Here is a 14,011-nt window from a genome sequence, read left to right as displayed (position 1 = left end):
AGCTTTTCCACTCTCCTCTTTCACTTTCATCAAGAGGCTCTTTAGGTCTTCTTCACTTTCTGCCATAAGGGTGGTGTCATCTGCATATCTGAGGTTATTGATATTTCTCCTGGCAACCTGATTCCAGCTTATGCTTCATCCAGCCTGGCATTTCCCATGACGTACTCTGCATATAAGTTAAGTAAGCAGGGTGACGATATACAGCCTTGACATACTCCTTTCCCAACTTGGAACCAATCTGTTGTTCCATGTCTGGTTCTAACTGTTGCTTTCTGACCTGCATACAGATTTCTCAGAAGACAGGTCAGGTGATCTGGTATTCCCATTTCTTGAAGAATTTTCCAATTTGTTGTGATCCACACAGTCAAAGGCTATGGCATAGTCAATGAAGGAGAAGTAGATGTTTTTCTGGAACTCTTCCTTTTTCAATGATCCAGCAAATGCTGGCAATTTGATCTCCGGTTCCTCTGCCTTTTCTAAATCCAGCTTGAACATCTGGAAGTTCACGGTTCACATATAGTTGAAGCCTGGCTTGGAGAATTTTGAGCATTACTTTGCTAGTGTGTGAGATGAGTGCAACTTGGTGCTAGTTTAAACATTCTTTGGTATTGGAATGAAAACTGACCTCTTCCAGTCCTGTGGCCACTGCTGAGTTTTCTAAATTTGCCGGTATATTGAGAGCAGCACCTTAATAACATCATCTTTTAGGATTTGAAAGAGCTCAACTGGAATTCCATCACCTCCATTAGCTTTGTTCATAGTGATGCTTCCTAAGGCCCACTTGACTTCGCAGTGCAGGATGTCTGGCTCTAGGTGAGTGATCACACCATTGTGGTTATCTGGGTCATTAAGATCTTTTTCGTATAGTTCTTCTGTGTATTCTTGCTACCTCTTCCTAATATCTTCTGCTTCTGTTAGATCCTTACCATTTCTATCCTTTATTGGACCCATCTTTGCATGAAATGTTCCCTTGACATTTCTTGATTTTCTTGAAGCGATCTCTACTCTTTCCCATTCTCTTGTTTTCCTCTATTTCTTTGCACTGATCACTGAGGAAGACTTTCTAACCTCTCCTCACTATTCTTTGGAACTCTGCATTCAAATGGGTGTATCTTTCCTTTTCTCCTTTGCCTTTAGCTTCTTCTCCTTTCTCAGCTATTTGTAAAGCCTCTTCAACCATTTTGCCTTTTTGCATTTCTTTTTCTTGGGGATGGTCTTGATCACTGCCTCCTGTACAATGTCACAAACCTCTGTCCATAGTTCTTCAGGCACTCTATCAGATCTAATCCCTTGAATCTATTTGTTACTTCCACTGTATAACTGTAAGGGATTTGATTTAGGTTACACCTGAATGGTCTAGTGGTTTTCCTTACTTCCTTCAATTAAAGTCTGAATTTGAAAATAAGGAGTTCCATGATCTGAGCCCAGTCAGCTCCCAGTCTTGTTTTTGCTGACTAGATAGAGCTTCTGCATCTTTGGCTGCAATAAATATAATCATTCTAATATCAGTATTGACCATCTAGTGATGTCCGTGTGTAGAGTCTTCTCTTGTGTTGTTGGAAGAGGGTGTTTGCCATGACTAGTGCGTTCTCTTGGCAAAACTGTTAGCCTTTGCTCTACTTCATTTTGTACTCCAAGGCCTAATTTGCCCGTTACTCCAGGTATCTCTTTGACTTCCTACTTCTGCATTCCAGTTCCCTATACCGAAGAGGACATCTTTTTAGGGTGTTAGTTCTAGAAGGTCTTATAGGTCTTCATACAACTTCAGCTTCTTCAGCATTACAGGTCAGGGCATAGACTTTTATTACTGTGATACTTAATGGTTTGCCTTGGAAACAAACAGAGATGATTCTGTCATTTTTGAGACCACACCCAAGAACTGCGTTTCAGACTCTTCTGTTGACTATCATGGCTACTCCATTTCTTCTAAGGGATTCCTGCCCACAGTAGTAGATATAATGGTTATCTGAGTCGCTATATAAAAACTCACTAGTCTGTATCTTGTAAAACCTTACTTAATGCTGAGAAAAGGCTGCCTGTTGCCTGTAGCTAGAGCAGTGAACTTGGTGAATGAAGTGGAAAGCTTAAAATTATAGCTGCTGTGTAGTAATGAGTTCTTTCATTTTTTTTAAATGAAGGATAACTGCTTTACAATTAATTCATTTTGAGGCTAGGAAAGGCCCTGTGGTGACTTTCATTTTCCATTTGTTTTTTCAGACTCTTCTCTAGCTTTTATAGCTTTTTATATAATCTTTACTTTCGAAGTTCCTGCTTTCTGTCCCTGAGAAGGGTTGAGAAATATTATATTTCTTTCTTTTTGGTTATCTTGCTTAGGTATTACAATCAGAGAAAACTTTTAATTCTGCATTCCTGTACTTATTCTCCAAAAGTGTTATTACAAGATTAAGAAATTATATCAAACCGATGGGTGTTAGGTGGCCTGAGCACAGTCTAAAGGCAGACAAATGAAGCTGATAAATGCTACCCTTGTCAGCCTCTGCTTTCTCTACTCAATCCCGTTGACCTGAGAAATCCAGGCACATAAGTCACTCCATGAAAAGTATGCTTACTCACTTTGGCAGCTCATATACTAGAAATTAAAAAAAAAACTAGAACGATACAGAGAAGATTAGCATGGTGCCTGCGCGAGGAAGACATGCAAATTGGCCAAGTGTTCCATATAATTTAAAAAAAAAACCTACCCCACAACAGGGCAGCACTTTTCCCAGTTTCTCAGATTCCTAAGAGAGACCCAGAACCACGGGGTATGACTCAGGGAGCACAGTGTGCCACCGCAGACTCATCTCTCTGGCCTGACTGGCTACAGACCATTGCTTCTTGGGGGTCAAGGGAACCACCCTCGTCATGAGATGGTTTTAACAAAAAGCAGAAGGAAACAGACAAAATGTGGACCTGAAACAAAGGCCTCAAACCCTGGGCTATGGAGTGTGAAGGCACCCAGAGGGTGATTATTAAAACCTAGACTGGAACATCCCTGTAGATAGCAGTAACCAAATGGGAGGCCACACAGCTGACATTTGGAGCCGTCTAACAAGAACTGGTGGTGGAGAAGGGAAGGGGGAAGCCTTCTCCGCTAAGCTAAAAACCATAGCTTTGACTAAACGGACCTTTGTCAGCAAAGTGATGTCCCTGGTTTTTAATACACTGTCTAGGTTTGTCATAGCTTAAAAGACACTTGCTCCTTGGAAGAAAGCTGTGATAAACCTAAGCTAAATAAGGGAAGGAAAAACTTTGCAACACAGATGAATGTAGCAGTCATTTGATACCATTGAGCTAGCTACTCAATTCTTCAAAGAAAAAAAGTTTTTCTGGCCTTAGAACAAAAAACTCAACATTCAAAAAACTAAGATAACGGCATCTGGTCCCATCACTTCATGGCAAATACATGGAGAAAAAATGGAAACAGTGACAGGCTTTATTGTCCATAAAATCACTATGGACAGTGACTCTAGCCATCAAATGAAAACATGCTTGTTCCTTGGAAGAAAAACTATGACAAACCTAGATGATGTATTAAAAAGCAGAGACATCACTTAACTGACAAAGGTCTGTGTAGTCAAAGCTATGGTTTTTCCAGTAGTCATATATGGATGTGACCAAACAGAAGATGAACCATAAAGAAGGCTGAGTGCCGAAGAATTGATTCCTTCAAACTGTGGTGTTGGAGAAGACTCTTGAGAGTCCCTTGGACTGCAAGAAGATCAATCTAGTCAATACTAAAGGAAATCAGTGCCGAATATTCATTGGAAGGACTGATGCTGAAGCTGAAGCTCCAATCCTTTGGCCACCTGATGCGAAGAACTGACTCACTGGGAAAGACTTCGATGCTGGGAAAGATTGAAGGCAGGAGAAGGAGGCAACAGAGGATGAGATGATTGGATGGCATCACCGACTCAGTGGACATGAGTGAGTTTGAGGAAATACTGGGAGATAGTGAAGGACAGGGAAGCCTGGTGTGCTGCAGTCCATGGGGTTGCAAAGAGGTGGACACGACTGAGCGACTAAACAACAACCATAAAACTGATGGGTTTTACATTGTAGTACCTGTGAGCCACAGTTAGCTTCTGGTCATTTTTGCTAAGCAACTGAATAACAACAACAAACTGCTCAGGGCTGAAAGTCTGAAATAAGAACTGTGAGGTCTCTGTGTTTGTGTGTTGTAGATGTATGGTATTACCAAAATTAATTTAGAAAAGAGCTCTACTTAATTGACTGAATTGTTATACTGGAGAAGGAAATGGCAACCCACTCCAGTATTCTTGCCTGGCAAATTCCATGGACAGAGGAGCCTGGCAGGTTACAGTTCATGGGGTTGCAAAGAGTTGGACACAACTGAGCAATTAAGCAAAAGTGCTTATATACATACTCAGGAGTATAAAACTGGCCCGAAAGAATTTTGGGTTCATGTGATCTAGGAAATATTCAACATTAAATTAATATCTGGTATTGAAGATAACTTGTTTGTAGGTTTGACTAATACAGATATGTCTTTAGAATCATCACTGTTAAGTACAGTATTTCTGTTATACCTAGTTTTATTAAAGGTCAAATAAGATCTTATTATATGCTGCAAATCTGTCATCAATAAAAATAACTTGAAGTGGAAAATGAAAAAAAAACTTAAAAGGAAAGTAGGATGTATGTTTTCAGTAAAAGAAGGTGTAAAGAATGAGAAAAAAATACTGGAAAAGAAAGTTCTACATGATCAAGATTTTCTAAGACTGGATTAAATCTACTTGGGTAAATGGCTTTTGTTAGGAGTGAAAGAAAGTGAAGGTGAAGTCGCTCAGTCGTGTCTGACTCTTTGTGACCCTGTGGACTGTAGCCCACCAGGCTCCTCCGTCCATGGGATTCTCCAGGCAAGAATACTGGAGTGGGTTGCCATTTCCTTCTCCAGGGGATCTTCCTGACCCAGGGATCGAACCCAGGTCTTCCGCATTGCAGGCAGACGCTTTAACCTGAGACACCAGGGAAGCAGGCTGGGCCAAGAATGGATTCGGCTTCTTCGAAGTTTTCTTGAAATACTGCTTTTAATAACAGATAGTATGAGTTTTCTAGTAGCAGAAAGTGAAGAGGAACTAAAGAGTCTCTTGATGTGGGTGAAAGAAGAAAGTGAAAAAGCTAGCTTAAAACTCAACGTTCAAAAAACTAAGATCATGGCATCTGGTCCCATCACTTCATGGCAAATAGATGGAGAAAAAGGGGACACAGTGACAAATTTTTTCTTGGGCTCCAAAATCACTGTGGATGGGGACTGTAGCCATGAAATTAAAAGACACCTGCTCCTTGGAAGGAAAGCTATGACAAACCTAGACAGCATATTAAAAAGCAGAGATGTCACTTGGTCAACAAAATGTTCATATAGTCAAAGCTATGGTTTTTCCAGTAGTCACTTAGGGATGTGGGAGTTGGACCATAAAGAAGGCTGAGCACTTAAGAATTGATGCTTTTGAACTGTGGTGTTGGAGAAGACTCCTGAGAGTCCCTTGGATTCCAAGGAGATCAAACCAGTCCATCCTAAAGGAAATCAACCCTGAATATTCATTGGAAGGACTGATGCTGAAGCTCCAATACTTTGGCCACCTGACGTGAAGAGCCAACTCAATGGAAAAGACCCTGATGCTGGGAAAGACTGAAGTCAGGAAGAGAAAGGGGCTACAGAAGATGAGATGGTTGGATGGCACCACCAACTCAATGGACCTAAGTTTGAGCAAGCTCCAGAAGATGGTGAAAGACAGGGAAGCCTGGCACGTTACAGTTCATGGGATCACAAAGAGTCAGACACAACTTAGCAACTGAACAACATATCTAAAAAGGCACTAAATCCCTTCATGGTGACATAAGCTCCTGTGACTAGCAGAAAACCTTTTGTAAATGAGTGCTTGATTGCATTCAACTTCCCTTTCACCAAAATCTTATATATTGACCTTCCCCCACTTCCTCTCTGGAGCCCTCTCTCAGAGCTTTCTGAGGTGCTGCCTCCCAGCACCTCATTTTGTAGGACTGCACCTCATGCAGTCCTTATTTTGCCCCAAATAAAACTTAACTCTCAACTCTCACCTTGTGTATCTTTTTTTTAGTCAACAATTTTTTTGTCATTTATAGATAGCTATTTTGGTAGTCTGATATAATAAAAAGTGCTTCATCATCAAGAAGAGTCACAGGAAGGCTGTGGAAGCTGTACAACAGCTCCACATCAAGCTGACAGCTATGTGAGGATTCCAGCCCAAACCGACTGCAAACAAGAAGCCATCCTGCCCCTGGGGCCCTAGACCAGGCATCCAAAGATTTTTACTCCCTGACATATAGGGTCGATACCCTTCCTCAGCCTTGAAACCACAGAAATTGGAGCATCACCCCTCTGCTTTCCATAAGAACATGGGACTAAAATCTGAAGGGAGAATGAAACAGGAGGGGAGGGGGCAGGGCACAACTTTTAAAAGAATGACATAGCCATTGGTGCCAGTGATAATGAACCTGCCTGCCAATGCAGGAGACACGGGTTCGATCCCTGGGTCAGGAAGATTCCCTGGAAGAGGGCATGGCAACCCACTCCAGTACTCTTGCCTGGAAAACCCCATGAATAGAGGAGCCTGGTGGGTTACAGTCCATAGGATTAGAAAGAGTAGAACATGAATGAAGCAACTTAGCATGCAGTTGTTGTTCAGTCACTAAGTGATGTCCGACTCTTTGCGACCCCATGGACTGTAGCACGACAGGCTCCTGTCCTCCACTATCTCCTAGAGTTTGCTCAAAATCATGTCCACTGAGTTGGTGATGCTATCTAACCATCTTATCCTTTGACGTCCCCTCCTCCTTTTGCGTTCAGTCTTTCCCAGCACCACAGACTTTTCCAATGAGTTGGCTCTTCCCATCAGGTGGCCAAAGTACTGGAGCTTCAGCTTCAGCACCAATCCTTCCAATGAATATTCAGGGTTGATTTCCTTTAGGGTTGACTGGTTTGATCTCCCTGCAACTGGTTAGAACCAACTAGGTCCAAGATGGCAGGATCCACTGCCAGTGGACCTTGAGCCTTGTTATACACTCGCTGTAATACATCAGCATGCTAAATTACACAACGACCAGCTCTAGAACAGTTCTAAAGCCAACCATGAAAGGTCAAAAAGTAGGCTGTGGCCCATTCCTGGAAATCCCTGCACCCTTCCCCAAATAATTAGAATAATCCTCCCACTCATTAGCCTATGAAATTACCCAGCCCATAAAAGCTAACCACCCCATATTTCAGGGCCTCTGCTTCTGAGATGGACCATATTCTGTGGAGTGTGTCTCTCTCTAAATAAATCCACTTCCTACAAATCAAAAAAAAAAAAGGTCTCTTTGGCATAAGGATTATATCAACTGGTTATTTTCTAAGAAACAGCAGATGTGGAAGAAACTTTGAAAACCAAGTAGGAGTTACCCATTCATAAGAAACACTTGGGGCTTCCCTGGTGGCTCAGCAGTAAAGAATTCACCTGCCAATGCAGAAGACACAGGTTTGATCCTTGGATCAGGAAGATCCCCTGGAGAAGGAAATGGCAACCTACTGTGGTATTTTTACCTGGGAAAGCTCAGGGATAGAGGAGCCTGGTGGGCTACCATCCATGGGGCTGCAAAGAGTTGGAGACGACTTAGAGACTGACTAACACAAGAAACACTTAAATTTATGAGAGAAGTCTCTAGTTGTAATGGTGTCTCCCTGACTCTACCAGGAACAGGTTAGCCAAATTGCTTCAAAGTTATCAAACAAAAAGGCTACAACCTAAATCTGCACAAGAACCTTACCATCCATTACTGTGCTTTTCCTGGTCTTCTCTGGTAACTAACTCTCCCCACCCCCAACATCCTCTTTTGTCTTTAGCTGAGGATGGTATTCAAGGTGAGCGCTTATGCCACTTTGGTGAGTTACTCAGTTTTCCTGGCTCTCTCCTATGGTGTTGTTCTTCTATGTGCGCTCAGTCATGTCCAACTCTTTGCCACTCCATGAATCGTATCCCACCAGGCTCCTCTGTCCATGGAATTTGCCAGGTAAGAACAGTGGAGTAGGTTGCCATGCCCCTCCTCCAGGGGGTCTTCCCGACCCGGGTACTAAGCCCACATCTCTCACGTCTCTGCACAGGCAGGCGGCAGAGTCTTTACCAATAAGCCACCTAGGAAGCCCCAGATCTCTCCAATGGGTAGATGTTAGGAACTTTGCTTTTATTTTCTCCTGTTACTCTAACTCATATCAATTTAATTCTTAGACCAGCCAGAAAAACCTAAAAGCGTAAAGTTTCTTCCTCTGTAACAATGACAAAACATAAAATCAACTCCTAACCATCAAGAAATTCATCAGGGATTGAATTGGCAAAAAAGTTCGTTCAAGTTTAAAACTTGAACGAACTTTTTGGCCACCCCAATAGTCGGGATAAAAACTAAGAGCTGGAAAAATTACAACTGACCAGTGACTGGTAATTCCCCCAAAGTGGTACAAAGTTGATTCAATGTAGAGAGAATTTCTAGTCAGCCTGAGCAGAGGTTTCAGGGATGAAATCTCCCAAAGACTGATACCCTAAACATTACACAGACATCCAAAATGGGTTTTCCTTCATGGCTGCTTTATTCTTCCTCATTAGAGCTTATGAGGGCAACTGAAGCAAGGGAGCCCCCTTCAGAGCAACGAAGCTTTGACAAGAACGAATGGTTACTGAATCACTCCACACAAAATCTTTCTATCTTGTCTTACTTAGCACTAAGATAATTACAATGTCAGAGAAACTGAGGCTCAGAGGGTTAAATCGTTTGACCAGGACACACAGTATGTGTCTGTGTAAACAAAGACTGGTGCCTGCCATTTATGATTAAGTCAGTGACCTACATGTTCACCCTGAAAGACGTTCAGGGTGAATGTACTCTGTCTTGGATACATGAGACCCAACATAGTTAAGATACATACTTATGGAAGAATTTTAATGACCCCAGATTCTTGCACCTTCCTGTATTAAAATCATTAACTTGAGATACCTGGCTTTTCTCTCCTGAGAAGGAGTAATCTTTCACCAAGATGTAGCCTGACCACATGTATTCCCTGGCTCCTCCTCTACCTCTGCAGAGCAGTTCCTAACAGGTATCTGAAAGGCTCTCTCCTGGGCTTATAGTGCTTCCCAGGCAGCTCAGTGGTAAAGAATCCATCTGCCAGTGCAGGAGACATGGGTTCGATCCCTGGGTTGGGAAGACCCCCTGAATTGGGAAGATCCCCTGGATAAGGAAATGAAAACCCACTCCAATATTTTCACCTGGAAAATCCCATGGACAGAGGAGCCTGGCAGGCTACAAACCATGGGGTCACAAAGAGTTGGACACAACTGAGCGCACACACACACACACATCCCGGGATATAGTCTTCACAGCTCACACACTGTGCATCTTTTCCCCAGTCAACATTTGTTAGGTTTCAAAGCCCAAGATCTCTGAGCTCCACACTTTGAGCCCAGAAAACAAGTTAGGAGAATCATGACTTACGAAAAGCAGCTAGTCCCAGCATTGGAACCAATAGGGCATAATTCCATCTGCTTCCATCACCTCCATCAGCCCTGGAATTGGGCCGGATATTCCAATTTGGGGGGTCATTTAAGTTATTCATGGAGATACACCTTAAAGTAAATAACAATATCATTAACCACACAAATGGAACAAAATACATTGCTCACAATATATCATCTACAAGGGGACCCTGGTTTGATTCTTGGGTCCTGAAGATCCCTTAGAGAAGGAATAGGGTACCCACTCGAGTATTCTTGGGCTTCCCTGATGGTTCAGTCGGTAAAGAATCCACCTGCAATGCAGGAGACCTAGGTTCGATCCCTGGGATGGAAGATCCCCTGGAGGGGGGCATTACAACCCACTCCAGTATTCTTGCCTGGAGAATCCCCATGGAGAGATGAGCCTGGGGAGCTACAGTCCATGGGGTCACAAAAAATCCGACACGACTGAGCGACTAAGCACAGCATGTGGTCCATGTGAGTCCTTTTTTTTTTTTTCTCTTAAAAAACTTTGTTCAGATCTAGGTATGGGCTGCACAGCAGTGAGCCTTATGAGATTAAAAGAAAAAAATAAGACCTCAGACAAAAGCAACTCGCAAATCGTAGGGGAGCGTAATGTGTCTCAAACAACTGAAATATAAATAGGAGGTGAATACAGACAAACTCAATTCAGCATCAAAGACTCTTCATAGGACTTCCAATAAATACTTGCTTAACACCTAAAGGTATAAAATCCTAATTGGTAATAAAGAAATGACACACACACAAAAGCTCAGTAGTTAATGTGAAAGAGCTTGTGGCCAGCACAATTTAAAAAAAAAATGTCAGATGTGATGCACGGAAGCTCACGACCCTCAAAGCGCAGTGCTGTGAGCGGCACTCCGCCCCCGACCCCACAAACTTCAGGGCCTGCGCTCCCCTTCGGACAGCGAGCTCCAGACGTTGCCCGCGCACCCGCCGCCCGGGGACGCGCAGAGGGGCCCGAACGGGCCGGGCGCCCAGCCGACGACCCCGGAACGTCGGTCCAAGCGGGCGGCCCGCCGTCAAACTGCCCGATACCGGAACTCCCGCTCCGTCCCGGAAAGACAACGGGACGGGTACCCTGGTACCGCCTCACAAAACTGCCGTAATCTCCAGAAAAACCAAACATTGTCTGGATATGAGGAGAAATTGGGGGAGCCCGAGAAGACCCCCAAACGCCAACTTACCTCGGGCCGGGAACTCGCCGACCAGGTGCCCTGAGCGCCCCCGCCCGCCAGCCCTTCTGCGCAGGCGCGGCGTTTCCCAGTCTCCCGGGCGCGGCGACGTAAGACCCCCGGGCGCGGCGACGTAAGACCCCGGGCGCGGCGACGTAGGGCCCCGGGCGCGGCGACGTAAGACCCCGGGCGCGGCGACGTACGCAGGCGCGGTCCGCGCGGGACCCGCTGAGTGTTCCGGAGGGCGGACATGTCGGGGGTTACCGCTGTGTCGCGCTTGTTGCGCGCCCGGCGCCTGGCGCTGACCTGCACGGTGAGTGTCCGCCGCGGGCGGGGCGCGGCAGACACTGGGTCCCGGGTCCCGGGTCCCCTGCCTCGCGGCGAAACGGTCTGGTGAGGGCCCGCCGCACGTTCCGGAGCCGGCCGGGCGGCGGCGCGGTGAAGGTCACTGTCCCGGGGCCCATCCGGGAGCCCGGCGCGGCTGCGAAGCTGCTTGCCCAGCCGCGGGCGCGCGCTCGAAGATTTGGCCGCCCAAGGTCACGCGGCGGGACACGCCCGGGGCGGCCGGACGGCCGTGGGTCCCATGGGGTGCGGTCTGAGCAGCGCCCCGGCACTCGGCTCGGCCTTGCTTCTGGGGCTTTGCGCGGCCCCTGGGCACTGACCGCATAGCGACCGGGGCGGTCGCGAGACCGATGTCCTCCTGGGTGTTCCCTGCGGAGCCCGGCGAGGCCTGGCTGCTGGACCGTGTCCCTTCCACTCCTGACAGTTAAGTCTTCTGAGTTGATCCTCTGGAATTTTACTGAAACACTGAATTTCGGAGAAGGCAATGGCACCCCACTCCAGTACTCTTGCCTAGAAAATCCCATGGACGAAGGAGCCTGGAAGGCTGCAGTCTATGGGGTCGCTGAGGGTCGGACATGACTGAGCGACTTCACTTTCCCTTTTCACTTTTATGCATTGGAGAAAGAAATGGCAACCCACTCCAGTGTTCTTGCCTGGAGAATCCAAGGGACGGGGGAGCCCGGTGGGCTGCCGTCTATGGGGTTGCACAGCGTCGGACACGACTGAAGTGACTTAGCAGACTGAATTTAGAGGGTTTAGTTACGTGGTCCCGTTATGTGAACTTGCCCAGCCACCTAGTTAATGCTTTAATTATAAAGTAAAGATCGCAGTGAGAAGCAAGGCTTTCAACAATGTAGACTTGATTTGTGCCTATAATTATACCCACGGTTTTTTTCTTTTTAAAATTTTGGTATTAGAGGTTATGTTAAATGTGAGGAGGTTGAGTCGGACATTCTGCCAACCCCAGAAAGTGTTTTAAATGTCCCATGTTGTTGATGCTTACTGAGCGGAGGTTCCCCCCAGCCCCTCAAATCTTGGACTCTAAGACACAAGGGTAGCAGGAGGTCCACAAGCAGGTGATGAAGTCCATGGCCAGTGGGGTAGTTTTAGTCAACCAAGCATAAGCAGACTTCTGAGTGGGCCCTTCTTGTTAGGTGAGATGGCAGTTTGGTCTGGTGGTCACTGGGGAAGAATGGACAGGTCTGTCAGCCTGGACTGGAGCCTGGCGATCCTTATTCCAGCCATTCCAGCTTGTGCTTGCCCTTCACCCATCACTCGCCCTTTGACAGTTTATGTATGCGTTGCTGACCTTTATCCAGGCTGGGCTGGAAGGAATTCAGCTTTGAGGTTTTAGCTGAAAGTGAAAGTTTCACACACCAGATTGGAGCCTAAACCTCTCCTCTCCTGTTGGCTTGATTGGAAGTGACCTTAGTGCAATCTGCTCTTAACTGCCAGCCCTGTGCTTCACTGTCTCCATGATTCTTCACCAGGGTCTTGTGTTCAGGTGCTTGTGAACAAAATGGTGAGAGAGAGTTAGCAAAATTAAACCACAGGTTAGATCTACCAAAGATGGTCTTGAGTTTTAAAGTCTTTTATCTTGATGAAGGTAGCTTTTAAAATAATTTCCACCTATGTAAATTAATCTGTCTGCAAGCTGCTTAATGGAGTTTAAGGTTGGCAAGAACAGAAGCAGCAAATTAGCAGAACAAAAAAAGAAAGGAATTCATAATCTCCCACTGAGAAATGTTCAAGGACTGTACTCAAGGATAATTTGAATAAAGTCCACAGAAAATTTATTCAATTCTGTGGTGTTTTCAAGTCATATTTACAGCTACTTTCGAGTTACAGAATTGTCAAACCTATTTTGCCTTTGTTTCCTTTTTAATTGTCCCAGTGCACTGACACAAATTTGCACACTATTTGAAAGTGGTTAAATCGAAAGGAAGAGTAAAACCAGTAACCTTAGATAGTTGTTGCCTAACTTCAGGTGATATTTTTCCATTTTCAACAAGCTATTCTAGAATAAATCAGTTTATTCAGAAGTGTTGTTCTGAGTGCGTGCCAGTGGCGTGTCTGGATTCACACCGTTCGGGCCACTGCAGTGACTAGCATCCTTCTGTTTTGTTTCTTGGCACTAGCTCTTAGTTCTGTGTTCCATGTCCTGTTTTTCCTGGTTCATTTGAAAAATTGTGGCTGGTTTTGGTATATACCTGGATATTCATCTTAGTTTGGAAGCCCAGAAATTTTTTTCCAAGGATCCCTGGATGGTAGGGAAAGTGTAGGATCTGGAGCCTGCCAGGCAGATCCAATACCCTGGAAAGACTCCACTTCTCTGTGGGATTAATGAGGGTTCTGTGAGGGAACATGTGAAACTTGTGTGATGTTCCTCGGTGCCAGGGCCTGCAGCTCACAGCCTACCCTCAGTTATCATGTGAATGATGTTTTAAACATCCCTGCTTGAAAAACCTTTAAATTTTAAGTGAAAGTAATTGCACATAGTAGCAAAAAAAAAAAAAAAAAAGTCAGTGAGTACAGAAGTTTTTATAAGTGAAAAGAAAGAAGACCACCTCCTTCCCCAAACCTGTTCTCTAGTAGAATCAGTTCTGAACTGATTTTGGTATTGATGCCTGCTATTTACATCCATTTCTCTAGCTAATATGCAGGTGCATTTTGTCCATTTTAGACATTGATTTTTGTTGGTAAATAAGGGTTTAGTTCGCCTGCAGAGGTACGGGTCAGCAGTGGACTGCTGCAGAGGCAGGGGCTTTGGGTGCAGCAGACCTGGGTATAGCATAAGCCCTCTTGGAGGGAGTTGCCATTAACCCCGCATAGGGCTGTCAGAACTTACACAAGACTGGGGAAACAGACTCTTGGAGGGCTTAAACAGAACCTTGTGTGCACCAGGATCCAGGAGAAAGGAGCAGTGACCCC

General features: G+C 45.1%; 2 protein-coding genes across 2 annotated transcripts in view; one reads left to right on the top strand and one right to left on the bottom strand.

The window, feature by feature from the left end:
* CCDC127 (coiled-coil domain containing 127) overlaps positions 1-10,871 on the bottom strand; it is a 14,253-nt gene extending 3,382 nt beyond the window's left edge. Inside the window, 3 exon segments of the mRNA XM_010832337.1 lie at positions 1,857-1,879; positions 9,519-9,653; positions 10,751-10,871. Of these exon segments, the coding sequence (XP_010830639.1) occupies positions 1,857-1,879; positions 9,519-9,643 (148 nt within the window). The 5' untranslated portion in view covers positions 9,644-9,653; positions 10,751-10,871.
* A 40-nt stretch (positions 10,872-10,911) lies between these two features.
* The window catches only part of SDHA (succinate dehydrogenase complex, subunit A, flavoprotein (Fp)), a 22,842-nt gene continuing 19,742 nt past the window's right edge, over positions 10,912-14,011 (top strand). The window contains exon 1 of the mRNA XM_010832339.1: positions 10,912-11,051. Within this exon, the coding sequence (XP_010830641.1) occupies positions 10,989-11,051 (63 nt within the window). The 5' untranslated portion in view covers positions 10,912-10,988. The remainder of the gene's footprint in view (positions 11,052-14,011) is intronic.

The sequence above is a fragment of the Bison bison genome, unplaced genomic scaffold (genome assembly GCF_000754665.1).
Source record: "Bison bison bison isolate TAMUID 2011002044 unplaced genomic scaffold, Bison_UMD1.0 scf7180017860854, whole genome shotgun sequence".
Classification (NCBI taxonomy): Eukaryota; Metazoa; Chordata; class Mammalia; order Artiodactyla; family Bovidae; genus Bison; species Bison bison.
Note: the sequence above shows the minus strand (reverse complement) of the source record. Positions and strands in the feature narration are given on the sequence as shown.